Below are 26167 nucleotides of genomic sequence, written 5' to 3'. Positions count from 1 at the left end.
ACAAATGTCACAGACGTTATGAATTTTTAAATAATAACTGTCAGCAGCTGCTATTCAAAATTCATTTTGGCGCTCTGTACAAGCTGCTTACATGTGGAGCAATTCTGTTTTGCTGTGGAGCAACTCTGTTAAACGTGTCGATATTAAAGTTAATGCTAGCGTACATTTATGAATGACTGAATGCAGCTGCTGTTGCTTATTATTCAAACATAATGGCAATCAATTGGCTGACAACTTTAAATAGCATAATTGTGCATGCCATAAATGCTGCAAGTACACTTAACATTAACAGACCGGTTGCACAGCTATGTTAATTGTACGTATAATTACAGCTCAACAGTCAGTGTGAATGGCAGCGTGTGCGCGTGCACACGTGAATGGCGCTGCACGGCGAGTACACAAACGCAACATTGGAATTCCGTTGTGTCTCCCGGTGGTTACCAGATAAATAAACCGTGCACCGCTGGATTTGCCAGTGCAAAATGTCTCCCAAATATACGCACGCAATCGTTGCCAGGTGAGTAAAGCCGCCTGGCCAGAGTCGAAGCGCCGGCTCTAGCTGCGCAGCTCACCTGGGGTTGGGCACAGGCAGCAAATAGAAATTAGGTCATGTTGCCTAGGCAATGGCTCAGTGGTTGTTTGGGTGGGGCCAGGTTTAGGGGTTGGGGGGGCAACATTATTATGACTTGACACACACCCACCCACGCATTGAGCCCGCGTCGAGACGTGAATTAATTCATTCATTCGTTTATTCATCATAATTCGCACTTGATTGTTGTTAATTCGTTAAATTCCAAATTCCTCACACTCACACACTTCCTCTCCCCGCTCACCCTGCAGAATCTCGAACGCCCTGCTGGAGACTGGCAGCTTTGATGTGCAATTGGCGAAACAACAGCATGAACAATATTGCGCCCTATTGCGGGAAATCGGACTGGATGTGATTGAGCTGCCGCCGGATGATGCCTTGCCGGAAGGTGTTTTTGTTGAGAGCAGCGCCGTAATTTGCAATGGAGTTGCGCTTATTGGACGCTCAGATAATCCAAAGCGTCGGCGCGAAGCCGAAACCATGGCGATCATATTAAAAAAGGAACTCGATATACCCATTATTGAAATCGATGATCCCCATGCCCAATTGGATGGCGGCGATGTGCTCTTCACGGGTAAGTCCAAGCACTTCCACTTTATTGATATAATCGCTGATATCTTGCAGGGCGCGAGTTTTTCATTGGCATTTCAAGCTTTACGAACGAGGAGGGCGCACGCGCCGTGGCCATGGCATATCCCGAATATCCAGTTACACCCATAAGGGTGCGTTGGCCCCTTACTATATATAGTATATATTGAATTACAAGTCTTATATTAAAACTGATTACCTTCGACAGGTGAACGGCTGCAAGCGCCTGAAGTACTATGTAACCATGGCCGGACCGGATGTGCTGTGCGTGAGCACGAGTGCCACCTGCCAGGAGATTGTGAAGCGGATGGAGCGTGAGGCGAGCTTTACGTATCAGAAGCTAACGCTGCCCGAGGAGTGTGCGGCAAATATGTTATATATCAATGGCACAATTGTTCACAGATCACCCGCTGAAATTCCAGAAGCATACAAGGTATTTACCCGACAGTTCACAGACTCCGGCATGGGCTCATTGGTTTTTTTCTTTTTCCCCTTTTTCAGACTTTAAAAGAGAAAATCGACATTCCAACACGTAATGTTAACATTAGCGAATTTAGCCAATATTCCAGTGGATTGAGCTCAGCGTGTCTGCTGCTGCGACGCTGGAAATCTATACGCAGCATTTGAATCTGTATCGAAATTGTTGTATCAATCGAAACACATCCATGTTTATTGTAAACAAATATGAATGTTATTTTGTATTTAAACACGCACAGGCGCTCGAATTCATTGTTGATCGCGCAGCAATATCAAATGTCAAGTAATAATTCATAAATATTTCTATTAGGCATGCATTTTGTAAAACGTTATTTGTTAAACTTTTAAGTGATAATGTTAAAATATTTATACACACAAACACTTTTAACACACATCTCTTTCGTACACATTCGTCTAAACTATAAGCGTGTGCTTTGTGAACCTTTAAAAAACAAAAAAACAAAAAACATTTCCAGCCACTTGATTGTTCATTAACATTAAATAGTTGTTTAATAATGGCATATACAAATAATATTAATATATATAATATTTTTTATTATTGGACTCTCAGTTGTGCGACTGTCCAGCCAACGAATGATCTACGAAAGTATCTACTGTACAAGTAGCTGTTAAATGTGTTCACTGTACTCAGCATATATATAAAAATAAACTTTTTTGTAAATTCTTTACAAAACAGCCAATACCTTTTATATTAAGCGCAAATTTCTGAAAGCAAATCCTTGACTAAGCTCTAATCTAATCTCTATTAAGATATTAAAGTAATTCGTAGCATGGAGACGTCTATTGAGCTCCTTATTAAATAATGTGCACAGCGCCATAAAAGATCCATTGATATAGTTGTGATATTGAGAATCTATGAGAAGTTTCATGGGTATTCAAAACATTTCCTAATATCTAGGAAATATTTTGCATACCCATAAACTTACTCTGCACATGGCCATTAAATCTAAGGCATGTACTTTTCATCGCCTTTTCGTGCATAAATATTTCTATTATTTTTGACTCATTTCCTTTTATGAGTATGAGTACTATGGATAGCTTGCAAACTACTCATAGTACTCATTGTACTTCAAATACTCATTCGAGTACTTTCCCCCACTAAGATATGATTTGAATTGAAAAGAAAAGACTCGTTTTTCTTGTTGCTTTTTTAAACATTTCATTATTCGCACTTAATATTGGTAAATATACAAAATACATAATACACATAAGATTAGTTGCTAGAATTTAACATTTTAAAAACTTTTTTTAATATTTAAGATGAGTTCAGCTTTAAGTTGAGTTATTTTGTTTCGATGTTGTTTGCTTCATTTTCTTTTTTTGCTTTTGCGAAATGTCATAATCTCTTTATGTATAGCAATTCTTACAGGATATCTATATAGACATAATAAATAGATGATATAGGAGTCAAGTGAATTGGATCGAGTAAATGCGAAATGACTTAGGCTAGACAACTATATATATATATATATAGGCATATATCTGACATATACCTGTCAAGCAATTACAATATACAGTAAATAGGTCTATATAAAAATGCTTAGGTTCTAGTTGAGGACAGGATTACTTTGGCATTGGCACCTGCAAGCATCCAGCCAAGCACGGAGGGTTTATCGTATGTCTCTATAACTATGCCTATATCTAGATGTTCTTTTCTTTTTCTCTTTCTTTTATATATGCATTATATATTCTATAAGCTAACTAGGATTGTTGCGAGCGCTGTGCTCGTTGCCGTTTGCTCTAGGATCGATATAGGATATGACGCTGCTCTGGCTGCTATCATCCTCGACGGTTTCGTTTAGATGATCGTGACTGGGATTCGGCTGTGGCTCCGTTTTTCGTGCACGATCTGTGCCAGCTGCTGTTGAGCTGTGCGCCAGCTCCGGCAGCAACAGCGGCTTACAGTTCTTGAGCGGACTGCGACACTTGATGGCCTCGTACAGCTCATCGATGGAGTTATTCATGGCCTCCTCATCATCATCCTCCTGCTCATCCAGGTGCGGTACACCCTTGGCTGTGGCTTCACCAACCGCGACAACTTGATGTTGATGCGAATAGTGTGCATCCTCGTTGGCAGCGCCATTAGCATTGTTGGCGGAGCAACTGCTGCCACTGTAGGCGACAAACTCATCGTCAAACTCATTGAGCACATCGACATCGGCGTCGCTGGCATTGGACGACTGATAGCAGCGGAAATCATCGGTCAGTGTCAGATTCAAGTCATTGTCCGCCTGCGGTGCATAGAGACCATGGCTGCGTATGCTAATCTCCGAATTCTGATAGTTGAGATCGCTCTCGTTGGTCGGACTGGCGGATAGCAGGCGTGTGCTGCTGCTGCCGGGCAAATTGAAGTCCACATTGGGCAGATTGCGTGCACTGTGAGTGGCCTGGCCCAGCTGTGTCAGATTGCTGCTGGAGCACGAGTACATCAGCTGTGTGACCATCGAATTGGCACTGCTGCCGGCCAGCGAGCCCAGCGCATTGCCGCCGTCCAGTGCCGAGGCAGCGGCGCAACCATTACCATCCTTGGCCGTTGTGCCGCCCGTGACCGCGCCCGTGGCCACGCCCGCAGCCAGCATGTCGCTAATGTTGTTCAACGATTTGGACTGCTGCTGCTGGCTAAAGCGTATGAGCACGCTGGGAAAGTCATCCTCCAGCCGTATATTGTTGGTCACCTGCAGCGAATGGGACACATAAATCTCGTGCCGCTGCAGCAAAGGCTCCTCGGCAGCGGCACCGGCGGCGGGTAGCGATTCATTGGCCAGCACCGTCTCCGGCAGGCCCAGACTGTTCATGGCCTCCAGGCTGGGCGGCTTGACGGGCGTAGAGCTAATCGGAGCGCCACGTTCGCCCCGAAAAACATGAGCATTTAGCTCACTTTGCGGTGTGCCCGGCATGGTATTGGCATAGAGCGGAGCATGCTCATCTAGGGAACTGGCATCGTCATCCTCGTGCGTGGTGGTCAGCAGCTCATCGTCATGCTCGTGCAGCGTCTCATCGAGCAGCGAGGGCGTCCGCGTACCGTTGCGCAGCTTAATCACCTCATGCTGCGGCGTCTGCGTCTCCGGTATATTCGTATAGATGTTCGCCTGCAATATTTTCGAAGTCGGCACAAAGCGTTTATACTGCAACGATTCCATGGCCGCCGCCGCCGATGCCGTCGGCTGATCCTTGTTGAGCGGCGACAACTGTTGCCCCATGGATGACTTGTAGTGCAGATTTGTGTTGTTCACCTTGCTGCCGCCGGCGAGCAGTGTCATCGCATTGTGATGCCGCGCATAGAGCTGCTCGGAGCTGGCATCGCTGTGCAGACTGTGCTGGCTGGGCAGCGCCTGGCGCTGCAGCTCAAAATTGTTGCGCTTGGCCAGACGTTTCTGTTTCTTGAAGAACTTGCGCGCCACATTGATCTGATTGGGATTGTAAAAGAGCTCGGCGCTGGGTATGCTCTCCTGCCCGTTGCCCACATGCAGCATTGCGTTCAGACTGTGCTGCCCAACCGCCTGCTGCGACACGGATGTGGCGGCGCTCAACGACTGCTGTTGCTGCTGCTGCTGCTGGCCATGATTGTTATTGATGATGGTGATGCCGCCGTGCGTGGATGTGCCAGAGGCAGCGCCAGCGCCCAGCAGCAGCTGCTGTGTCGTGCAGTCCAGTTGTCCATTGCTTCGGGTCTGGCTGCGCATGCTGCGGGCGCTGCTGCTGCGCTGCTTATTGGAGCACTGGCTATTGGAGCGTGATCCAGCCGAATTGTTCGGCTCATAGAGGCTGCCGGGTCCGGCTTTATAAGCCACAATTGAGTTGCTAATCAAAGCAGCGCCGCTGCCACCGGCCTTGGCATTGCCAGTGCCGCCCGCAGCGGCTGTCGAACGGGCGGCCGAGCCCATGCGCGCATTATTATAGGCCACCAGACGGCTGGAACGTGCCAGGCGATGATGCTGTGTCCAGGCCTGACGTGCATCGTTCCTGGTCAAATTGTAGAAGAGCAGCAGAAACAGGCCCAAGGCCACACAGCTGGCCACAAAACCGAGCACATACAGCTGCTGCTCGCTGTGCACATAGAATGCAGCCGATAGCCAGGCGCCCACATAGAGCACAAGGAAGATGAAATGTCCGCGTAAATGGGACATATTGGAGCGCTCGAAATCGTCGACAATGCTGCTCAACGGATTGCTCAACGTGCTGTACTGTTCCTGTAGCTGCAGCTGCAGCGCCGAGCTGCTGGCATTTGTGTGCGCCTCCTGCTTGATGGTGGTGGCGCAGCCATTCGCGTCCAGCCAGTCCAGATCGATGTGCTCCGTCGCCTGTGTATTGTTATCCGAATATTGACGCTGGCCGAGATGCTGTTGCTGCTGTTGCTGCTGCTGCTGCTGCTGCTGTTGAAGCACATTCACCGTCTGCTGGCTGAGCTGATAGTAGATGCACAACGCCAGGATGCCGCTAAAGATGAGCAGAATGCCGGCGGGCACAAGCAGCGCATTCAGCGTGGTCGAATTGTGCAGAAAACAGTAGCTATAGGCGGCATATTCGGACATGTTGACGGCGCTGCTAATGCCACAGATGAGCAGCGCAATGCCCCAGCCGACCAGATAGATGCCCAAAATCGGTTTACGCTGATGCGGCTCCTGTGGCATCGATCCGGCTGCCGCTGCCGCCGCCGCCGAGGTTGGCATCGGCAAAGATGTGGCCATTGTCGATTTGCTGAGACGCTTGTACATGCTGCTCAGGCTAACGCATAGCCAGAGCAGCACACAGAGGCTGAGATAGTGCAGCAGCAGTCCAAAGAGTCGACAGTGCAGCAAATTGGTCGTCTGATAGATGCCCAGCACAAAGGTCAAGCAGAGCGTGGCCAGCGCCAGCCAGGTATTGACCAGCGCATGCCGCTGCACACGATTGATGCGTATGGCACAGCCGAATACAACAAAGGTGACAATGTTGAACCAGGCGCAGGCAAACAGCACCGCACAGCCCACATATATGGGCAGCGGGGCATGGCGGAAACGTGCACCCGCCCACTCGCTGCGATAATCATTCAAATAGGCGGCACGCTGCAACAGCCCAAAGTAGCCAGCACTGCGACTGCAGCTAAACATGAGCAGATTGCGATGCTGATAATGCTGCTGGCAGACATGTGGATTCCAGGCCTGCTGCTGTTCGTCCCACCAGGCGGGCAGCGGTGCGCTGCGCTCATCGTGATACGGATGTGCGCGCAGCATGATCGTGATGCGTTGCTGATAGACATCCTCCTGCTCCATCATATTGAGTTCATCGCCGGACGCCAGCGCTTGACTGGCCAGCGGCTCGTCCGTGCTGCTGCTGTAGAGACGTGCGCCAATAATGACCGAGGAGAGCGTCTCGTTGTGCTCGCTCTGCAGCTGCGGCAATAGCTTGGCATAGCGATGCAGCGTGATCATCAGCCGAACGCTGCTCGTGCTCTGGTTGCTGCCGCCGGCCGTTAGCTGCTCGTTGAGCACCTGCTGTGGCAGCTGTATGGCCGCATCGATATCGCCATGCTCGTACATTGGTATTGTATCGTTGGCGCTGTTGCATTGCAGGCCACGCTGGCTGCCAGCCAGCCAGACGCACGACATGCTCACAAACTGTTCCGGACTGATGTCGAAGAACTCCACAAAGATGTTACGCTGCGACAACGACTGATGTCGCCCCTCGATCAGCTCGCTCTCGCTGCCGCTGGAGCTGGCCAGACGCAAGGCGGCAGTTTCGACAATGTGCAACAGCTTGTGGCCAGTTGATTGCTGCAGCTGTGCAGCCTCGAACAGCTTGACGGGCAGCGTTAGCAGCTGCGAGACAATGTCCATTAGCAGATAGCTAATCTCGTGCTGATGCGCCTCCAGCTGTTCCAGATACTTGAGCAGTGTGCGCGCTATATACTCCAAATCCATCGGATCGCGTATCTTGTGCAGCTGCGTCTGTATGTGCGTAAAATTATGCAAGCGTCGCGCTATCTCCAGCGCATTCTGGCCCTTGGTCAGCGTCAGATTCACCTTGGCAAACTGTTCGAATATGCGCGTCGTTTCGCTGACATAGACACAGCTCGCCGTGTTCAGCTGCTGCCACTGGCCGTTGTGGCCGCATTCGTGGGAGGCGCGACGCTGCTGGCTAACATCGCTCGGCTCCTCGACGCAAGCCTGCAGCACGGTCTCGCCGCGCATGGTGCGCGGCCAATGGTAGCTGCCTTTGTTTGTGTGCGTCACAACGGCATCGCAATAGAGCGTGCCCTTGGCCACAACATGCAGCACTATGGACTGGGAGAGATTCGCCTGTTGGCTGCGCAGCGTGCAGTCCCACATGCCCGTATGATTCTGTGTGAGGCTGCCGATGCGCAAAATCGAATTTAGTATGCCCGAATCGGTTGAGTGACGCGAATCCAGATGCACATCGTTGAATATTTTGGTCGGATCACGATAGATGATATCATCCGTCGAATTGTGCGGCCGTATCTTATCCGACCAGCCCCAGAAGACATAGGCACGCGTGGGCAAATCCTCAGATTCGCGCGGTGCCCCAATGGCCACACGCGGCGCATAGCACTTCAGCTGCAGCTCGTCGCCCTCAAAGGCAATCTGCAAATGTTAAATATATAGAAAGATGCCAATGTCATCAAGGTTCAAGTTACGCACCTGATTCTGTTTGGGCACCAGCTCCAGCAGCGGCTGCAACAGTGATTCGCAGCGAAAGTCAATGCCGACTTTGAGTTTCTTGAGCGGCATGCCACGAAAATTGATGGGTGAATCACATTTGGGCGGCGGCTGTAAGCGTATATCGCGCGCATTCGACCAGGCAATCAGCCAAATGAGTCCACAGTCACAGGCCAAGGGATTGTTGGACAAATCACTGTGAAAATTAATGAAAACTAAGTAAACAAAATCAAGTTCCAAGCAAGTGCTTGGCTAGCCAATGCCCCCAAAGCTACCCTTTACTAATAATCTCGCTAAAGGGTACAGGGTCTGATCTTAGCGACAATTGCAGGACATAGCTATGGCATAGAAAAGTGCGTGTATATCAAGGCGCAAGGCTCTAGATGTGCTCTAGATGTGGTTTCAACATCAAGGTGTTCACACAGACAAACAGACAGTTGGACCGCCGGACAGTCGGACAGCCGGACAGTTGGCTAGATCGACAGCTCGTCGTCCTGATCAAGAATTAATATGGCTGCTTCCTTCTGCCTATTAAACCATCGTGGTGCAAAAACTTACAGCTGCTTCAGCTTGGGCATCTGTTCGAAGGCGCCTTCGTATATGTGACTTATTGAGTTATTTGCCAGCCGCAAGCGCTCCACGTTTGGCAAACTGTTGCCAAATGTGTCCTTGTCCAGTTCGCTGAGCTGATTTGAGTTTAAATCCAAACGTTTCAGTTTCGTAAAGCTCTTGAAATCATCTTCGGTAATTTGTGCAATTGCATTTTTGCTGGCCGTGCTGCAAGTGCCCCGAATTTAGTTATTATACAAAAATATTGTTGTATTGCAATGAATTTAATGTGCACACTTACATGCTGTCTATGTTGTGGACATCGTCGCCAAAGTTCAGTTCCTTCCAATTAACAATTTGCTGCTCGTCGCAGCGGACGCGCAAAGCTTGTATATTCTCTGAGATGTTTTTGCAGCTGCATTTTTTGGGGCATATTGCCTGCACAACAAAGGTCGTCTGCGTTACGAGGGCGAGCAGCGGCCACAGGCATAGCCACTGCAATTGTGCAGCGTTCATTTTGAAGCTCATTTATGCATTGACATTTGTGGCACCCATTTAATTAACAACTCATCTGCAAACAAATGCATAATAAACAAAAACAGCAAAAGTTACAACAAAAAAATTCAACCAGTATTGCTCTATGCACAGAATTTTCCATAATGCTGCGGTCTTAGCACTAAAAATTACCAAAAAAAAAAAAAACTTGACCAGCTATCGATAGTCACAATATACAATATATAAAAATATATACAAAAAATGCTGGCAGAACTAGATTTATAAAATCCCATCTGGAAGTAATAATAAAATGAACCTATCTCGGTGTCTGTTTCACCGATATTCAAATTATTGACGTTTACAATATTATCTGTCAATTGATGTGCATACACTGGTTGTAATGGGACTTATAAAATAAACAATGTGGCATAATGCACCAAAAAATGCCAAATCCTTTATGGCGTTTGCTGAGTACCAATTTTTTTTTTTTAATATTTGTAGTCTTTTCCCAGCTGAAAGTGAGGCAAAACACAATTGCAACTAGACTAAACAGTTAATTAAATCAGCGGCTTTCAATAGTTATTTAATTGGTGGCTCGAATAATCGGGCATAATTTTCTCAACTTTGAGTGTGTTCACACTGGTGTGGTAAATTGTTTTTATAGAAATTGACGTGTCAGATATATGTTAGCTTAAATATAGCATAACATATTGAACACGTCGTTTAGATAAGCAGAAAGTGGATGGAGTACTTGAAGAGTGGCATCAAGACCGTGCTGGGCGGCACAGAGCCGGGCCAGCAGCCCAGCGCAGCCGAGACCGTTGAGAAGCTCGTCGATCGAGTTTATTCCTCAACACTGCTCGAGGATCGCCGGGATGCCTGCCGGGCATTAAAAGCGCTCTCACGCAAATATCGGATAGAAGTGGGCGCCCAGGGCATGCCACCTCTAATACAAGTGCTGCAAAACGATGGCCAAGACGCTGAGATAATTGGCTACGCCCTCGACACGCTGTGCAACATTGTGACCAGCGAGGAATTCGACGAGGAAGCCGACAATCCGGCGGTGTCCGTCAACGTGGGCGAACAGTTCACCGAGATGTTCATTAAGAGCCCGGAGCATGTCACCCTGGTCATGGGCTATCTGGATGAGTATGATTTTCGTGTTAGACGCGCGGCCATACAACTAATAACATCTCTGATTGCGAACAAGACGCGCGAACTGCAGGATCTGGTGCTAGTTAGTCCGATGGGCGTGTCCAAGCTAATGGATCTGCTCACAGACACTCGCGAGGTGATCAGAAACGATGTACTGCTGCTACTCATTGAGCTGACCAAGGGCAATTCCAATATACAAAAGATTGTCGCATTCGAGAACGCCTTCGATCGTCTGTTTGATATTGTGCGCGAGGAGGGCTGCTCGGATGGCGGCATTGTTGTCGAGGATTGTCTCATTCTGCTGCTGAATCTCCTTAAGAATAACTCAAGCAATCAGCAGTTCTTCAAGGAGGGCTCCTACATACAACGTCTGGCCCCCATGTTCATCTTGAGCAGCACCAATAGCAGCGACCTAGATGAAAGCGGCTGGACTCCACAAAAGGTTTCCAATTTTCATTGCATGCTGCAGGTGGTGCGTGCTCTGGTCACGCCCAGCAATCAGCAGCAGGTGGTCAGCGCCTGTCAGCGTGTCATGCAAAAGTCCCAGCTGCTGAAGGCGCTCTGCGACATCCTAATGGGCAGCGGTGTGCCCGCGGACATCTTAACGGAGACCATCAACGCCGTCGCTGAGGTGGTGCGTGGCGATCGCGACAATCAGGACGAGCTGGGCCGTTTGACGGCGCCCAGCCAGCCGCCACGTCCAGCAATTGTGGTGCTCCTGATGTCCATGATCAATGAAAAGCAAATACAAGCGCTGCGCTGTGCGGTGCTTTACTGTTTCCAGTGTTTCCTCTATCGCAACGTGGACGGTCAGCGTGCATTGGTGCAGACGCTGCTGCCTTTCAGTCCCACGGATTTTAGTGTGCTGACCACGGGCCAGCTGCTCTGCACGGGTCTCTTTTCGACGGATACGCTGGCCAATTGGTTCTCGGCTGTGGCCATGATGCACGCGCTTGTCGATAATGTCGCCCAAAAGGAGGAGCTATTGCGTGTCCTGCTAGCCACGCCAGGCGGACAGCGGCCCATCACACTCCTAGAGCAATGCACCAACCTCATGCAGCAGGAGCGCTATCGCTTGCAGAGCAAGGTGGGCCTGCTAATGCTGCTCAGCGTTTGGCTGGCACATTGTCCCAGCGCTGTTAAGGCCCTGCTCGAGACGCAGGGCACCATGGCCTATCTGACGGCCCAGCTGTGCGCCAATGAGCATGATGAGCGCGAGTATCTGGTGCAGGGCATGTGCGCCTTTCTCATGGGCCTCTGTATACAGTTCAACGACAATTCCCTGCCCAATCAGCGGCGCGAGGACATCAGTCAGCTGATCATCAAGCGCATCGGCCAGGAGACATTCTGCAACAAGCTGAGCGAAGTGTCGCGCCACGAGGCCTACAGTCGCGCCTGCAAGCAGGTCCAGATACGCGCCAAGGGCGCCAGCGAACTGTTGCTGGACTACGAGTACTGCAAGCTGTACAAGGGTCTGGAGGCGTTGCTAGCGAAGCAAGTTAGCGGTTTCGATGTGGATGGCATTGAGCTGACCGAGCTGACGCTCAGTTCGGAGGCGGCGGCCCTGGTCGCTCAATATAAGGGCATTATACGCGGCATGGATGCCCAGATACAGACGCTGCAGCAGTCCAGCAAGGACCTGGAGCAGCAGAATAGCAACTTGAAAGAGCAGCTCAGCCAGGAGCAGTCGCTCAAATCACAGCTGGCCGATCAGAATACACTGCTCAAGGCACAGCTGGCGGCACAGTCACCAGCTTCAGAGCAGCCGGGACAAACGGCGGTGCCGGCAGTTGCTCAGCCCGCCCAGCCGGACAAGGATGAGCTGCATGCGGCACGCTATCTAGCGAACATGTACTTTGAGGAGAACATACGGCTCACCAAGGAGCTGGAAACGCTGCGTCAGCAATTGGCGGCAGAGAAACAGCGCGCCGATGCGGCCAACGAGACGCTGCTGGCCACCCAAAAGGATCAGGAGGATTTGCTCGAGCTGCTGGCAGATCAGGAGGCCAAACTGGCGCGCTATGAGCCGCCGGCAACAACGGGCGAGGCACCGCCACCGCCTGAGCCGGCGCCTGCGCCTGCGTCCGCGCCCGCCGAAGACGACAGATACTATTCCTGTTCCGTCAAAATATGAACATGGCGGATATGGATTGTATTAAGACGCAGCCAGCCAACTGCTCGAGAGGCTGTGCGGAAAGCTCGACTCAACGCCAACTGCCCCCTGCTCCTTATACATTCTGATTGTTTTTACATATATATATATATAATTCAACAATTTATATAGATATACCTACTGCATATATGCATATATATATATAGATCGACAGATATATTTGAATTGTTTCTAAAATTGTAATAAATTTTGTGTAGTTACACACACATGCACACCTGCGTGTGTTCTGTGCGTGTGTGAATTCCACACGAAATAGAAGAGAGATTCGTGGATTATGTTCGTTCTGTTCTACGATACGAAAACCGCAAACGCATGTCAAATAAATAACGATGCATTATTATATAAATATAAACATCAATTAATTGTAATCATGTTTTATAGATTTGATATAACTCAGACGAAGCTGAAGAGGTGATGTTGAGAATCTCGTCCGCTGCCTCTTGAAAGGAAACAGATCGGAGCTGGCGAAAATGGGAACAGGCGCAGGATCGACACTGCAAAGCCAAGCCAAAGAGGTTTCTTAGCCCCGATAACAGACGCTCCAAGCACCTTCTCAATCTCAAAAAGGACATAAGAAACTTAATAGGCTATCGCCTCGGGCAGCTCCATAAGAAGTTCGGATATGTTCCTTGTGAATGCACTGTCTAGCCAAGGATTTCAAAATCAAAAAGATGCCTTAGCCTGCAGGAGGACCATCTCCTGCACTCCTAAAAGACCTAAGTCCTGGCAGTCATGATAGAAAAGAAATAGTTTATTTAATAGTTTCTATAGCAGTATCTATATATGATATATAGTCCCTATATGCGGCCGACTTGGAAATTTTTATAGGAAGCAAGAACTCGGATTCATTCCAGATGAAGTGAATGCCTTGTTTGCACAGGGGCAGACAGATCGACATGGCGAAGACATCAAACCCTTATACCGGGACCCTCACTCCCTTATTCCGGTACCCTCACACCCTTATACCGGGACCCTGACACCCTCATACCTGCAATTTCATTCGATTGAAGCTTCCCGCGCATGACTTAGAACTTTGGCATAACTTTCACTTGAGCACATTCTCATAAAGAGGCATCTGTTTAAGGTTAACACAAGATTTCACAAGAAAAAAAAGATGTGTTTGACTTAGGTATATCTTTTGACCATTCACGATTTATTAACAAATGGCTACAAATTTGTTTCTTATACGATTTGGGTAGATGTTTAGCAGTTGTTGGCGGCCATTTCACATTTACTTCTTGTCACTTGAAACAGAGCTCTTCGATTCACGGATCGAGGCGGAACGGCGACGCTTGGCCTCCTCGCGCTTAGCCTTGGACTCCTTCTTGCGCTGAACCAGGAGCTTAGCATAATCGGCAGCAGCCTCCTTGGAAGCCTGCTGGCGCTTCTTCTTCAGAGCAATGCGTCTGTGTTTGCGCTGCAGCACCACGGGCGTGATGAGACGCTGAATTTTGGGTGCCTTGGAGGTGGCCTTCTTGTTCTCCTTGGCGGGCAATGGGCGGCGCACAACGAAGCGACGGACATCATCCTCCTTGGTCAAGTTGTACAGCTTACGGATCTTGCTGGCACGCTTGGGGCCCAAACGACGTGGAATCGTTGTGTCTGTCAGACCGGCAATATCTTGCTCGCCCTTCTTGATGACAACCAAAGCCAGCACGGACATGTTGGCATCAACAATGCAGCCACGCACAGACTTGCGCTTGCGCTCACCAGTGCGGCGTGGACGGTAGCAGGAGTGTCCCTTCTTCAACAGGAGACGCACACGACCTGCACAACAACAACAAATCCGTATAACAGAAAGTTAGTAAAATTCTATTCAATTTGATTAACTTAACACTTACCGTGAGTGAGCACACCCTGCTTCATGGGGAAGCCCTGCTTGTCGTTACCACCAGCGATGCGCAGCTGATAGCCCTTCCATTCATCACCCAGAATATCGGCTTCCACAACTTGGCCCATACGCTTCTCGTAGAACACACGCAGTTTGTGCTCATCGACAACTTCGAACAGCTTTTGGCATCCCGTAGCGGGATAAGAAACGTTGAGCTGCAAGTAAACACGAAGTTTTTGTTTAGTTCACACATACATATATATATATATACAAATTAACAGAATTGTTATCTTTTATTTTAAGGCCAATCAGTTGAGTTTTTCATGCAACGCTTGATTTTTGCACTAGTTTATTGTTAATGCCAGTTGTTTTTATCAATATTTTTAGATGTTTACAACGTTTGTTATAATATTTTTCACAAAATTTTTGCACACCTTCATTATGTCGGTCTTGCTGCAATCAACACAGAAAAAAAAAGAATCGGTCTTGTCAAAAACCAGCTAGGTAAGGGAAAGGAAATAGGGATGCAGCAGCCATTGATATATCGAACGCAATCGATATGATAATAACAAATAATCGATACCAATTTAACATAAGCCAAACGTTAAATGTCGGTTTCTGTCCATCTATACGGTTATGTGTGCTCCAGTTTTTCACATAATATTTATTGAAATCCGTGTAAAATATGTTTTCTGCCGCATAAACAATTACAAAAACACATCATATCACTCATCACTAACGTATTTTCCTCATCGATATGTTTCAGTGCATACATGGAACAACAGCTGTCAAAAATGTGAGTGACCATGCGCTTGCATTATAGAACAGGGTGCCTGTGTCCCCACGATAAACAACGATTACAACACGTGCTGTGCTCAGTTTTGTTATTAAAAACCTTATTTCAAAATACACAAAAATGGGCAAACCGAAGAAGGCAAATGTGGCGACTATTAAAACAGTGAACTTGGAAAAGCAAATCACAGAGGGCAAAGTGTCCAAAGCAAAGAACAAGGAGAAAGTTAAACTACGTGCAGAGGAGTCACCGGTAAATTAATCAACCTAAGAAATAAAATGACAAACCAATCGCAAGATATATTATTATTATATATATTCTAGAATATAGACGCGAAAAGCAGTCAAAAGATCTTGGCAGCAGCCAGACAACAGCAACTGGAGCTGGACGAGGAAAACTTCCCAAGCTTAGCGCCCCGCAGGAATGTTAAATTCAATTTAAGTATGTTATATCGCGTATATAGAAGTAAAAGTTGATATTCCCCCATTTGTTAATAACTCTATCCACAATATAGACGATGACGTGGAGCAGGAAAAGGAAGATGTCAACGAAAACGATTTCATGGCCGACCTGGACATGGATGATGATGATGTCGCTGCCTTCGAACGCTTCCAACAGCCGCCCACCAAGGAGGGCAAACGCACATTACATTTGTCTGAGATAATAATGCAAAAGATCCAAGAGAAGGGCGCGGATATACACACAAAAATATCCGATGAGGGCTCGCTGAAAATCGAGGAAATCGATCCCAAGGTTAAGGAAATGTATGAGGGTGTCCGGGAAGTGCTCAAGCGCTATCGCAGCGGCAAGATTCCAAAAGCCTTCAAGATCATACCCAAGCTGAGGAACTGGGAGCAGATATTGTTCATAACAGAGCCGCACAACTGGAGCGCTGCTGCCATGTTCCAAGGCACACGCATCTTCTGCTCGGTGCTGTCCCAAGCGATGGCCCAGCGTTTCTATAACCTGGTGCTCTTGCCGCGCGTTCGCGATGATCTGTGCGAATACAAAAAGCTCAATATGCACTTGTATAATGCACTGAAACGCGCTCTCTTCAAACCGGCCGCCTTTATGAAGGGCATCATACTGCCACTGCTGGAGTCCGGGGATTGTACATTGCGTGAGGCCATCATATTTGGCAGCGTTGTGGCCCGTAGCTCCATACCCGTGCTGCACTCGTCCGCATGCCTGCTGAAGATCTGTGAAATGAGCTATTCCGGTGCCAATTCGATATTCATACGCTATTTCCTGGACAAACGTTATGCTCTGCCGTATCGTGTCATCGACGCGGCCGTCTTTCATTTTCTAAGGTAAGCCGAACCCAAACTCTATCTCATTGCATCAATAACCGTCCTCGATCTTTGCAGATTTGAGAACGATAAGCGTGAGTTGCCCGTGCTATGGCATCAAAGTCTACTCACCTTTGCACAGCGCTATAAGAATGACATCTCGTCGGACCAAAAGGATGCGCTGCTTCAGCTTTTAAAGTGAGTGAAGTCTAGATAGAAAACAGCATTCAGAGTAATTGAAAATTATGAAATTGCAGAAAGAAATCTCATCCAAAGATTACCGCGGATATCAGACGGGAGCTGCAGGCGGCCAATTGCCGTGATGTTGAGATGATGGAGACTGTGAATGAAACAGCCGGACAGCCAATAAAAATGTACACAGACGAAGATGTTGGCTATGAAGGTTAACCAATTACTGTTTGTAAATTTAGTTAAGAGTTTTGAATTATTTAACTTTTGAAAAATATCAAAAACATTATTTTTGTTTATATAAATATATAGTTTATATATGTGTACAGATACGTGACTGAAATTAACAGCTTAATAGATAAATGAAGCTTTTTTTTTTTGAATTTGTCGCTTTGTATGCCAGCTATCGTTAAGCCGGTACAATTTAATCGAAATCAAAGCGATAAGTCGCGTAAGTTGCTGAGCTTTCTTCCATCACTAAGCGATTACCCACATGTGGCATTCGCACCATCGATAGTTGCATAGCTGTATTCTTGATTATCGATAGCTAAAACGCCGATTAAAACTTGTCAAATAAACAGCAAGTCAGCTGTTGCCTGCTGTCGGTTTCCACAAAAAAGCACTAATAAATTAATATTAGTTAACGTTTTCAGATCGGCTTTTAAAATTTGTATTGACCAATGGATTCGAATTTGCGTAACGTATGCTTAATGTCAGCAAATGCGCCACATTTAATTCATACAAATCTACGCATTGCAGCTTAAAGATTTTCTCACATTATACAACAAAGTCACCGAGTTGTGCTTCAATCGCTGCGTTGATAATCTCAGTCAGCGCGAACTGTTCGACCAGGAGGTGAGCGTGACCAACTATATGCTGCTTTATATATACTTAAGTGCTTAATTATTAAAAAACAAAATAGAGCGTCTGCGTGGACAGATGTGTGACCAAATTTGCGCGCTTCAATCAAAACATGATGAAATCCTATGTGGATGTGCAAACAAAAATTAATGCCAAACGCATGGAGGAAGTGGAACAGAACGCCAAACAATTGGAGCAACAACAGCAGGAGGAACGCATCAAGGAGCAGCTCAAGGAGAAGGAAGTCGCTGCCGCCGCTGCCACAGCTGTGCTGACGCCAGCCAAGCTGTCCATGTAGCAGCAGCAAACGCATGCGGATTGGAATGCCATGCCGCAGCTCCTCTTTTCAATATTAGATAGTTAAGCAGCAACCAACACACACACACACACACACCTAATACACAGCACACACACACACACCTAATACACAGCACACACACACACACACACACACCATCAGTCACTGTAAATGCCGCGCATTTGTCTGCTTGCGCTAATCGGGCTGCCGGGCGCCGGCAAGACACGCCTTAGCAACTGGCTGCTGGAACAACCCACAACTCTTACCGGCTGGAATGTGCTGCATCTGTGCTACGACGACCATTTTAACATAGGACCTAAAGACCACACAGACTATAAAACGCAGCGCAAACTAATACACAATCTTTTGACACAGCTCATTGCGGCACTTCAAGCGGGCGCCACTGAGCTGCCTGCCATGGTGCGAGGTGCAACAACAAAAACAACAACAACAACAGCAGCCATTGGCAACGACAACTATCTAATTGTTTGCGATGATAATCATTATTATCGCAGCATGCGCCATAAGCTTTATCAGTTGTGTCGCAGCCAAAACTGCCTGTATGCACAGCTTCATGTGGCCAGCAGCCTGGACGCATGTCTCCAGGGCAATGCGGCACGTGGTGCAGCCGGCGTGCCGCCAGCTGTCATACAGCAGATGCAAACGCGTCTCGAGCCACCCAGTGCAACAGCCAACGGCTGGGAGAGGCTAAGCCTAACACTAACCAGTACAGACTATGCGGCGGCAGCGCACACTATCAACGGGTTTATTCGATCCTTACTCGAGAGCCAGCTAGTTGGCACGCCTTTGGCGAGCGTGAAACAGCCGCAGGTGCAATCGCTGGTGCATCAGCTGGATCTGCTGCTGCGGGCGCGCATTCAGATCCGCATGGATGCCATCGAAGAACATCAACAGAAACGAATCGGGGGCCACGCTTTGAACGGACAACGCAAACAGATTTTGGCAAAATTTCGCCTTGATATGCGCAACAGGCAGACAGATTTATCTAATCTTAACTTGGAACACTATGTTAATTTGTTAAGCTAGTCTAATGGAAAATAAGCTTTAAACTGTTCGTATGTACATATTTACATAATTTCTACAGTGTAGTACATTAAACAAAAGTGGAAAACAAATTGATCTGTAACATATTCTAAGAAAATATTAACAAGCAGTTGTTAAACCTACTTTTAAAGACTGCCTTACTATGCGAATCTCATGAATTCCATTAAGTCATAGATGTTCATGCTTTGCTTATGAGTAAGAATTTATTGTGAAGGGAATTTAGACCGGCATTTCTAATCTTGATTAACTGGTCGACTCGGCAGTTCATGGATCAGAAAAACATATGGAAAATGTCTACTCCAATAGAGACGTCACGTTTCCAATCACATTACAAAACTAGATTTATTTAGGTTGCAAAAAAATAAGTAAACGTAAGCTAGGGTATTTCTGCAGTTAGACGACTTTAACTTGGCTAAGATCCCGTTTCTCGATCATGCGCATCTGCTTCTTCTTCATACGCTTCAGCTTGGCCGGATTCTTGATGACTTGGACTATTTCGGATCGACGCTCATTGGCCAACCGGCGCTCGGCGTTCTCGACGCGTCGCTGATGACGCTGGACGGCGGCTTCTTTACGCTGATCCTTGATCTCTTTGGATTTCTCCTTGATGTAGCGCATCTCGTTGCGCAGCGCCACTTTCTTCTCGAATGAGAGACGGTTCACTGTCTTCTTGATGTTGCTGAATCTGTCGTTGATCAAGAACAGCGCCGGATTAGGCTGTGGACATGTTAAGCAGTTGGGATGTGGTCGGACTTACTTTTGCTTGGGCGTCTTCCAGGGCCGATTGGATTTGGGTTGACCGCGCGGTATACTTGACTCGGGTTTGACCACCTTTTTGGCTGCGGGTTTGGCTTGTGTTGTGGGCTTTTTAATTTTCTTAGATTTAGAAGCATTCTTCTCTGTAATCGCTGCTGCAGTGTCTGCCTGAACATCCTTGTCTTCGGTCGGCGCCAAATCAGTTGATTTATCTGCCACATCTACATCAATGTCAATGGTGTCTGGATTATCCATGGTCTGTCGTTATTTAGAATCACAAACTAAAACAAAACACTGTATGACAGCACGTGTTTTTGGTGCTATCGATAACAGCGAAATGAACATATGCGTACTTATCGATAACAGCAAAATGAACATATGCGCATTTATCGTAGTAACTTAGCGTGCAGTGTTGTCCATTTAGCCATTTGACCGCCAGAATAAAGTTATGTCAAAAAAATAATTGGTTGGGTAACATTGGCAAACAATTTTAATTAATTTTTTAAAGAAACAAATGAATGAAGCTGAAAGGTTCAGCATAGTGTTTCGCCCATGTTGGACCTTAATTTATTTTTGTCTATCGATAGCTGGCGATAAGCGGATGTTATCGATGTGGCGCCAATCGCCCTACATTGAAGGAAATTCGGTTTATTTAAAAAAAACAAATTTATTTTACTCATCAATTTTACAAAGGCTTCGAATCTTAAACTGTGTAAATTGCTGTAACCCAGCGATTTTGGTTTGTTTTTTTTTTGTTTTTGTTTTGTTTTTTAACTTTGGTATTAATTTACATATTTACAGGCACACGGAAAGCAAGTCGAGCCACTTCCAGTCCATCTAGTCCTTTGCCCTCGTGTCATAGGTTGAGGTCGCATTCGCTTTTGTCGCACTATTTATGGCCAACAGCGCCTGATTATGTTGGTCAACATTGTAATGATAGAAGAATGCCTTGCTATGCTCGAATGTTGATATCATGATCGCGCAGGCTGGCGCCACTTTAAACAAACGCGGTCCGAGTCCTGAAAATACGCCCCGCAGCCCATTCAAGCGATAAATGCTTGCCATACGATCCATAACTGACCTGGTCGGCGTACTCTTAGGCGGATTATCTAGTGTGCGACAAATAATCGTAGCATTAGTATATCTGATTGCAACGGGCGGTAAAGCAAGTGGCCTACCTGTAAATATGAATTTCTCACCGAACTCGATTTGCTCATGCGTCTTAATTACATCAAATGGGGTGGTTATCGATGCAGCCACCTGGACAAACAAATGGATGCTAAAAGTATATACAGCTTGTGGTTTTTTGGATAAAGACTTACGGAGCCAGAAATGGCACCGGCGACAAAACTAAAGCCAAACGTGGGCTCGACAACATTAAAGCTGCTCTTGAGATATTCATAACAGGTCCAATAAATACCAGAGAAGGGCACATCGCGGAGTATGGTCGGCGGCAGGCCGCGCCATAGACCCAAAATACCCTGCGACTGCATCACCTGCCGTATGGAGCCGATCATTTCGGCGTTAGTCATCCTTTGCGATTGCATTTTGGTGCGTATCATTTCAATGGGGCTAACAAAGGTCACAGCCAGTATGCGGGCCGTAACGCCCGCCAGTAATGGCACCAGCATTGGAATGTCCCGGCTATATGGTGAACTCTGTACTGGCGCCAGGTACTTGTAGTGCAGATCGGTGAAACGTGCCTTGAACTGTTCGTAGGCCACAAAGTATATAATGGTTGAGGGCAAAGCCGAGATGAGCGTCGGACTCAAACCAGACCAGAGTGAGCCGATGCCTTCAGTGCGGCTAATTTTAATGAATGCATCCTGTGCGGGAAAAAAAAAAAAAAAAACAGAAACAGTTAGAAGCTCAAATTGTAGATTCGATATCGACTCACAATGGTGCCCGTAAAGTGCGAGGAGGAGGAGGAGGAGGAGGCAGAAGCTGGCGAGAGCTTGGTAAATGCATGACTAGACGTGGGCGGGGGCGTATTCGGACCGCAAGGACATATGTGATCCATGAGGCCGTTGCAATATAGGAAACATTTATTGGACAGCAGTGCCGATTGTTGTGCCTGCAAACGGGTCTTGATTACGTCCAAAGGCGTCACTGCAATGCGCACAGATTGTGATGAAATAGATAGAATTAGATATATATATACATATATATGCATATGTATGTATATCACTTACTAAAGCAGGCTGTTATCATGGCACCCGTGCAGGCGGACACAACCTGCTGCATAGGACGTATGCGAAATCTGGGATCTATCATAGTATACTTGGCCTGTGTTGTCTGGTTCGCCGGGGTCTCATAATTGGCCTCCGGCATGGTTGCGCTGGGTTTCATCCTGTACTCTGGAACTTTCTGTTTGACGCTTTAATTGGCACGTCCGTAGCCTAGTGTGAAGATTTAGTTTATATGTGCGGACTCTTTGCGCGTGTTTATTGTCATTTAATAGGTAGGACTTTTGAGCCCCTGATAAATACAAAAAAAAAAAAAACTGTTTTCCCACGTTAATGTGTGAGAGTGTGTCTGTTGTGTGTGTGTGTGTGTGTGCGTGCAATGTGTTTAGTGTAAACATATCGATAGTTGATCAGTACTATCGATGCAACAGCTGGTGCCATCACATCAGATCTGGCATTTACACTTGGCAATTGTGCACTCAATTCTGGTGTTGCTTTGTTCCTACAATTCTAGTATGTGAAAGCTTACCATAGTAGCATAATCTAAGGTACATATCGAAAGCTTACGCTGTAGCTACATATATAGTTGCCTTGAGAATATATAAAGTGTATACAGAGCTTATTGCCAATATGTATCGATAGCTGGCAGTATGTATCGGTATGCGTTAACTTATCGATATGTATGTGTTGTGGTTTCAGAAAGTCTATCGATATAAAAGCTAAACGCGTTGTGACAATGTTTGGAAGAGATTTCCGTTATGCTACATACCGGTATCCTTTAAATCAAGATTATAGCGAAAGAAGAACGATTTACTGTACTCAAATGCCGATATCATAATGGCACAGGCTGGCACAACTCGTAGCATCCTTGGTATAACGCCAACATAGAGCCCCCGTATACCCTGCTGGCGATATATCATGCTTAAGCGTGTAAACACCGACTGTTTGGCCGGAGCCGATGCGGTGGCAGCCGTGGTTGCGGAACCACCAGTGCCGCCTTTGCCCGATCCAGATGAATCCGAGTATAGCACATCCTGTCCCAGCTCAATTTGCGTATGTGTGGTAATTAAATCGAAAGGCATTGTCACCAAGGTGGCCAACTGTAAATCAAATAAAATAAAATTGTTTTGCAGATAAAAGACCGGCACGAATTGAATGCTAGTCAAACCCACCGCGCCGGAGGCTGCGCCCGTCACAAAGCTAAACCAAAACGTTGGCTCCGTCACATTGCAGGCACGCTTCATGGACTCGTAGGCAGCCCAATAGGTGCCCGAGAAGGGAGCATCTCGCATGACCGTGGGCGGCCAGCCACGCCACAATCCCAGCACGCCCTGCGACTTGATCAGCGAGCGCAGCACAATCCACAGTTCCGTATACGTTATGTAGCCCGACTGCATCTTGATGCGGATCATCTCAAGCGGCGTTATGGCCGTAACAACAACCGTGCGCGCACAGACACCCGATGCCATGGGCACCACAGACGGCAGTGTTAGACGTCCCTCAGCTGCCGTCTTGACCAGCTTCTCCTTGTCGCGATTGTCGGCAATGTTGGATGGACGCGGATGCCATATGTAATATAGATTCGCAAACGAATGCTTCAGATACTCGTATGTTAAAAAGTAGATAATGGTCGATGGCAGCGCTGAGACAAGCGTGGGACTCAGGCCCGACCAAAGTCCAAATACGCCGTTGCCGCAAATGATTTTGAGAAAAGCATCCTGCCAAAGATCACGAATATAAGTTACAAACGGCGGACAATACTATCACCTACCATGGCGCCGCGCAATGGACGCATATTGGCTGCATCCATCGCCGCACTCTTGGCCATGCAGTCGGCGGCATTCGGCTTGCAGACGTGCGTCATGAGGCCATTGTGAAAGACATAGCAGAGTTTGGAGACAACCGGACGCTTGCGCGACTGGCTTTGCGTCTGGGTCTGCACCCGCGTCTTAACCACCTCCAGCGGCGTCACTGGGGAAATGCCACTGCATTCGCTAGAATATGTATCACAGCGCATTTGTTCGCCGGCTACTCACCCACAAATGTTGTAATCAGTCCGCCAACTAATGCCGATATCACCTGCTGCATGGGCCGAATGCGATAGCGTGGATCCTCAATTAGCAGCGATGTCGGCAGACGCAACGGATCGCTGTCCACATCGAGCGGCTCGTGCTTTGGCTCTGGCTCCTCTTGCATTTTTGCTAGTTACCTACATTCACAAGGGTCATACGAAGAAATGAACAAAAAAGGCTTTTATAAATATGATTTATTATTATTATTTATTACTTTTTTTTAATTTTTCATGTAAAATGTGCAAAAGTGACGTACATACCCAGGCGTACGTATCGGAGGCGTACAGCTATATATATATATATATATATATATATTGATATGCGGCCCAAACACTGCTCTGAGCGGGCCAGCTAGCTCTTCAACATGCTCCTTCACGTCGCACCGTTCCAAAATAACGTTTGCTCATAACTATGCCAGTATATGGATCTAGACTACGGTAAGAGCGCCCAATATTATTACTTTCCAACGATCCGAGTTACCAAAAAAAAAAATGAGAAAAAAAATAACTAAACTGTGTCTCAGTATGTTACGATTTATATTTTAGATATTGACGACCCAGCCAGTGCACAGTTTGACACTAGACCCAAGGGCATCTGGACAGCTAAGTATAAATGAATATATCTATTTAATCTGATTGTAACAAAAAGTTACCTTCCAGCTGCAAGAATAACAATGGGCCGTAAACGAGCTATGCTTCAACTGGGCACAAATATGAAACACAATTTACTCCAGAGCTGCGTCAGATCAGAGATTCGAACAGCTCTCAATATGTTCTTTATTCCGAGCTTCAAAAAATTGTTGACCAAAGCGACTTCTTTGCAATCGATTCGGATTTTTTCTCTAAACTAACTTTAAGCTTTATTTAGAAATCTATTTGTCCCGACTAAGCTGAAATTTCCACAGTAGTTAACTTATCTGGAGGGCAATTCCACCCGCTTGTGTGGAAAAATCGCGAAAATCGTTTGTGAGAAACTTTTTGGCTTACCTTCCGATTGTGTTAAAATTCATTTTCAAAGATCTTTACGAGCATTTATCTTAAACGTGCCACGGCCAAGGCCCAGGCTATACCCCCTATGATCCTATCTAGACATAGATCGAAAATTCTCAACCCATAACTCGATCAAATCTCATCCGATTTTCACGAGGTTTAGTTTTTTGTTCATGGTTTGACCTCTAGATCAATTTGGCAGTTAAGTTTGGGGACCTTATTTTTGGTCGAAATTCATGTCAAATTTTACCCTGGACTTGGATCAATCCTCATGTAGACATGGGTCAAAATTTCCCATGCCCATAACTCGGTCAAATCTCATCCGATTTTCACGAGGTTTAGTTTTTTATTCATGGTTTGGCCTCTAGATCAATTTGGCATTTAAGTTTGGGGACCTTATTTTTGGTCGAAATTCATGTCAAATTTTACCCTGGACTTGGATCAATCCTCATGTAGACATGGGTCAAAATTTCCCATTCCCATAACTCGGTCGAATCTCATCCGATTTTCACGAGGTTTAGTTTTTTATTCATGGTTTGGCCTCTAGATCAATTTGGCATTTAAGTTTGGGGACCTTATTTTTGGTCGAAATTCATGTCAAATTTTACCCTGGACTTGGATCAATCCTCATGTAGACATGGGTCAAAATTTCCCATTCCCATAACTCGGTCGAATCTCATCCGATTTTCACGAGGTTTAGTTTTTTATTCATGGTTTGGCCTCTAGATCAATTTGGCATTTAAGTTTGGGGACCTTATTTTTGGTCGAAATTCATGTCAAATTTTACCCTGGACTTGGATCAATCCTCATGTAGACATGGGTCAAAATTTCCCATTCCCATAACTCGGTCAAATCTCATCCGATTTTCACGAGGTTTAGTTTTTTATTCATGGTTTGGCCTCTAGATCAATTTGGCATTTAAGTTTGGGGACCTTATTTTTGGTCGAAATTCATGTCAAATTTTACCCTGGACTTGGATCAATCCTCATGTAGACATGGGTCAAAATTTCCCATTCCCTAACCTCGGTCAAATCTCATCCGATTTTCACGAGGCTTGGCTCTTTGCTCATGGCTGGGCCTCCAGATCAATTTGGCAACAACATATTCTTGTTGTTTATTAAATATTTGAGAAAAT

The 26167-nt window shown here is 46.6% G+C and overlaps 10 protein-coding genes and 1 long non-coding RNA gene across 11 annotated transcripts; 6 read left to right on the top strand and 5 right to left on the bottom strand.

The window, feature by feature from the left end:
• The first annotated feature begins 366 nt into the window (after window positions 1–366).
• LOC115768137 (N(G),N(G)-dimethylarginine dimethylaminohydrolase 1) lies at window positions 367–2306 on the top strand. Its single transcript, XM_030712631.1, has 5 exons — window positions 367–517; window positions 841–1163; window positions 1214–1311; window positions 1386–1610; window positions 1679–2306. The coding sequence occupies exons 1-5, from the start codon at window positions 483–485 to the stop codon at window positions 1802–1804; spliced, it is 807 nt and encodes a 268-aa protein (XP_030568491.1). The 5' UTR covers window positions 367–482; the 3' UTR covers window positions 1805–2306.
• A 585-nt stretch (window positions 2307–2891) lies between these two features.
• LOC115768154 (adhesion G protein-coupled receptor A3) lies at window positions 2892–9528 on the bottom strand. The gene is made up of 4 exons (XM_030712649.1): window positions 9182–9528; window positions 8890–9108; window positions 8314–8527; window positions 2892–8256 (listed from the first exon to the last, which is right to left on the bottom strand). The coding sequence occupies exons 1-4, from the start codon at window positions 9406–9408 to the stop codon at window positions 3373–3375; spliced, it is 5544 nt and encodes a 1847-aa protein (XP_030568509.1). The 5' UTR covers window positions 9409–9528; the 3' UTR covers window positions 2892–3372.
• Window positions 9529–9943: 415 nt separating this feature from the next.
• On the top strand, window positions 9944–12841 carry LOC115768142 (general vesicular transport factor p115). The gene has a single exon (XM_030712637.1). The coding sequence runs from the start codon at window positions 10118–10120 to the stop codon at window positions 12662–12664; it is 2547 nt and encodes an 848-aa protein (XP_030568497.1). The 5' UTR covers window positions 9944–10117; the 3' UTR covers window positions 12665–12841.
• Window positions 12842–13822: 981 nt separating this feature from the next.
• Window positions 13823–15049, bottom strand: LOC115768143 (40S ribosomal protein S6). Its single transcript, XM_030712638.1, has 3 exons — window positions 14969–15049; window positions 14545–14749; window positions 13823–14470 (listed from the first exon to the last, which is right to left on the bottom strand). Exons 1-3 carry the CDS (start codon window positions 14972–14974, stop codon window positions 13935–13937), a joined length of 747 nt encoding a protein of 248 aa, XP_030568498.1. The 5' UTR covers window positions 14975–15049; the 3' UTR covers window positions 13823–13934.
• Window positions 15050–15356: 307 nt separating this feature from the next.
• On the top strand, window positions 15357–17074 carry LOC115768130 (bystin). The gene is made up of 5 exons (XM_030712625.1): window positions 15357–15579; window positions 15651–15768; window positions 15842–16637; window positions 16695–16814; window positions 16874–17074. Exons 1-5 carry the CDS (start codon window positions 15451–15453, stop codon window positions 17022–17024), a joined length of 1314 nt encoding a protein of 437 aa, XP_030568485.1. The 5' UTR covers window positions 15357–15450; the 3' UTR covers window positions 17025–17074.
• A 297-nt stretch (window positions 17075–17371) lies between these two features.
• On the top strand, window positions 17372–17981 carry LOC115768158 (mitochondrial import inner membrane translocase subunit Tim10B). The gene is made up of 3 exons (XM_030712652.1): window positions 17372–17506; window positions 17565–17660; window positions 17728–17981. The coding sequence occupies exons 1-3, from the start codon at window positions 17486–17488 to the stop codon at window positions 17962–17964; spliced, it is 354 nt and encodes a 117-aa protein (XP_030568512.1). The 5' UTR covers window positions 17372–17485; the 3' UTR covers window positions 17965–17981.
• A 121-nt stretch (window positions 17982–18102) lies between these two features.
• LOC115768155 (L-seryl-tRNA(Sec) kinase) lies at window positions 18103–19129 on the top strand. The gene has a single exon (XM_030712650.1). The coding sequence runs from the start codon at window positions 18136–18138 to the stop codon at window positions 19009–19011; it is 876 nt and encodes a 291-aa protein (XP_030568510.1). The 5' UTR covers window positions 18103–18135; the 3' UTR covers window positions 19012–19129.
• Window positions 19130–19352: 223 nt separating this feature from the next.
• Window positions 19353–20102, bottom strand: LOC115768156 (coiled-coil domain-containing protein 86). Its single transcript, XM_030712651.1, has 2 exons — window positions 19787–20102; window positions 19353–19714 (listed from the first exon to the last, which is right to left on the bottom strand). Exons 1-2 carry the CDS (start codon window positions 20038–20040, stop codon window positions 19423–19425), a joined length of 546 nt encoding a protein of 181 aa, XP_030568511.1. The 5' UTR covers window positions 20041–20102; the 3' UTR covers window positions 19353–19422.
• Window positions 20103–20436: 334 nt separating this feature from the next.
• LOC115768133 (solute carrier family 25 member 40) lies at window positions 20437–22158 on the bottom strand. The gene is made up of 5 exons (XM_030712629.1): window positions 21978–22158; window positions 21683–21894; window positions 21108–21611; window positions 20964–21045; window positions 20437–20894 (listed from the first exon to the last, which is right to left on the bottom strand). Exons 1-5 carry the CDS (start codon window positions 22132–22134, stop codon window positions 20623–20625), a joined length of 1227 nt encoding a protein of 408 aa, XP_030568489.1. The 5' UTR covers window positions 22135–22158; the 3' UTR covers window positions 20437–20622.
• Window positions 22106–24551, bottom strand: LOC115768132 (solute carrier family 25 member 40). The gene is made up of 6 exons (XM_030712628.1): window positions 24304–24551; window positions 24008–24180; window positions 23743–23942; window positions 23144–23689; window positions 22741–23071; window positions 22106–22184 (listed from the first exon to the last, which is right to left on the bottom strand). Exons 2-6 carry the CDS (start codon window positions 24165–24167, stop codon window positions 22165–22167), a joined length of 1257 nt encoding a protein of 418 aa, XP_030568488.1. The 5' UTR covers window positions 24168–24180; window positions 24304–24551; the 3' UTR covers window positions 22106–22164.
• LOC115768134 lies at window positions 24399–25219 on the top strand. The gene is made up of 3 exons (XR_004018491.1): window positions 24399–24480; window positions 24589–24649; window positions 24703–25219. It is a non-coding gene; the product is annotated as an uncharacterized LOC115768134 (long non-coding RNA).
• The last annotated feature ends 948 nt before the right edge of the window (window positions 25220–26167 follow it).

The sequence above is a fragment of the Drosophila novamexicana genome, unplaced genomic scaffold (assembly GCF_003285875.2).
Source record: "Drosophila novamexicana strain 15010-1031.04,08,12 unplaced genomic scaffold, DnovRS2.1 tig00001690-arrow-arrow-pilon, whole genome shotgun sequence".
Lineage (NCBI taxonomy): Eukaryota > Metazoa > Arthropoda > Insecta > Diptera > Drosophilidae > Drosophila > Drosophila novamexicana.
This window is presented reverse-complemented; position numbering and strand designations above follow the sequence as displayed.

What these genes read in the sequence shown, in the direction of transcription:
- LOC115768137 (XM_030712631.1), top strand. Translation starts at nt 483, where the DNA reads ATGTCTCCCAAATATACGCACGCAATCGTTGCCAG. An exon ending in CGGCGATGTGCTCTTCACGG is followed by an intron (nt 1,164 to 1,213) that starts GTAAGTCCAAGC and finishes GATATCTTGCAG; the next exon opens with GGCGCGAGTTTTTCATTGGC. An exon ending in ATCCAGTTACACCCATAAGG is followed by an intron (nt 1,312 to 1,385) that starts GTGCGTTGGCCC and finishes TACCTTCGACAG; the next exon opens with GTGAACGGCTGCAAGCGCCT.
- LOC115768154 (XM_030712649.1), bottom strand. Translation starts at nt 9,408, where the DNA reads ATGAGCTTCAAAATGAACGCTGCACAATTGCAGTGGCTATGCCTGTGG. An exon ending in GTCCACAACATAGACAGCAT is followed by an intron (nt 9,109 to 9,181) that starts GTAAGTGTGCAC and finishes GGGCACTTGCAG; the next exon opens with CACGGCCAGCAAAAATGCAA. An exon ending in ATGCCCAAGCTGAAGCAGCT is followed by an intron (nt 8,528 to 8,889) that starts GTAAGTTTTTGC and finishes TAATTTTCACAG; the next exon opens with TGATTTGTCCAACAATCCCT.
- LOC115768142 (XM_030712637.1), top strand. Translation starts at nt 10,118, where the DNA reads ATGGAGTACTTGAAGAGTGGCATCAAGACCGTGCTGGGCGGCACAGAG.
- LOC115768143 (XM_030712638.1), bottom strand. An exon ending in GCAGGGTGTGCTCACTCACG is followed by an intron (nt 14,471 to 14,544) that starts GTAAGTGTTAAG and finishes GTTGTTGTGCAG; the next exon opens with GTCGTGTGCGTCTCCTGTTG.
- LOC115768130 (XM_030712625.1), top strand. Translation starts at nt 15,451, where the DNA reads ATGGGCAAACCGAAGAAGGCAAATGTGGCGACTATTAAAACAGTGAAC. An exon ending in TACGTGCAGAGGAGTCACCG is followed by an intron (nt 15,580 to 15,650) that starts GTAAATTAATCA and finishes TATATATTCTAG; the next exon opens with AATATAGACGCGAAAAGCAG. An exon ending in GCGCTGCTTCAGCTTTTAAA is followed by an intron (nt 16,815 to 16,873) that starts GTGAGTGAAGTC and finishes ATGAAATTGCAG; the next exon opens with AAAGAAATCTCATCCAAAGA.
- LOC115768158 (XM_030712652.1), top strand. Translation starts at nt 17,486, where the DNA reads ATGGATTCGAATTTGCGTAAC. An exon ending in TGGATTCGAATTTGCGTAAC is followed by an intron (nt 17,507 to 17,564) that starts GTATGCTTAATG and finishes TACGCATTGCAG; the next exon opens with CTTAAAGATTTTCTCACATT. An exon ending in GCGAACTGTTCGACCAGGAG is followed by an intron (nt 17,661 to 17,727) that starts GTGAGCGTGACC and finishes AAAACAAAATAG; the next exon opens with AGCGTCTGCGTGGACAGATG.
- LOC115768155 (XM_030712650.1), top strand. Translation starts at nt 18,136, where the DNA reads ATGCCGCGCATTTGTCTGCTTGCGCTAATCGGGCTGCCGGGCGCCGGC.
- LOC115768156 (XM_030712651.1), bottom strand. Translation starts at nt 20,040, where the DNA reads ATGGATAATCCAGACACCATTGACATTGATGTAGATGTGGCAGATAAA. An exon ending in TGGAAGACGCCCAAGCAAAA is followed by an intron (nt 19,715 to 19,786) that starts GTAAGTCCGACC and finishes GATCAACGACAG; the next exon opens with ATTCAGCAACATCAAGAAGA.
- LOC115768133 (XM_030712629.1), bottom strand. Translation starts at nt 22,134, where the DNA reads ATGAAACCCAGCGCAACCATGCCGGAGGCCAATTATGAGACCCCGGCG. An exon ending in CATGATAACAGCCTGCTTTA is followed by an intron (nt 21,895 to 21,977) that starts GTAAGTGATATA and finishes TGCGCATTGCAG; the next exon opens with TGACGCCTTTGGACGTAATC. An exon ending in TGAGAAATTCATATTTACAG is followed by an intron (nt 20,895 to 20,963) that starts GTAGGCCACTTG and finishes GTCGCACACTAG; the next exon opens with ATAATCCGCCTAAGAGTACG.
- LOC115768132 (XM_030712628.1), bottom strand. Translation starts at nt 24,167, where the DNA reads ATGCAAGAGGAGCCAGAGCCAAAGCACGAGCCGCTCGATGTGGACAGC. An exon ending in GTCCATTGCGCGGCGCCATG is followed by an intron (nt 23,690 to 23,742) that starts GTAGGTGATAGT and finishes GATCTTTGGCAG; the next exon opens with GATGCTTTTCTCAAAATCAT. An exon ending in TCTTGATTTAAAGGATACCG is followed by an intron (nt 22,185 to 22,740) that starts GTATGTAGCATA and finishes TCTTCACACTAG; the next exon opens with GCTACGGACGTGCCAATTAA.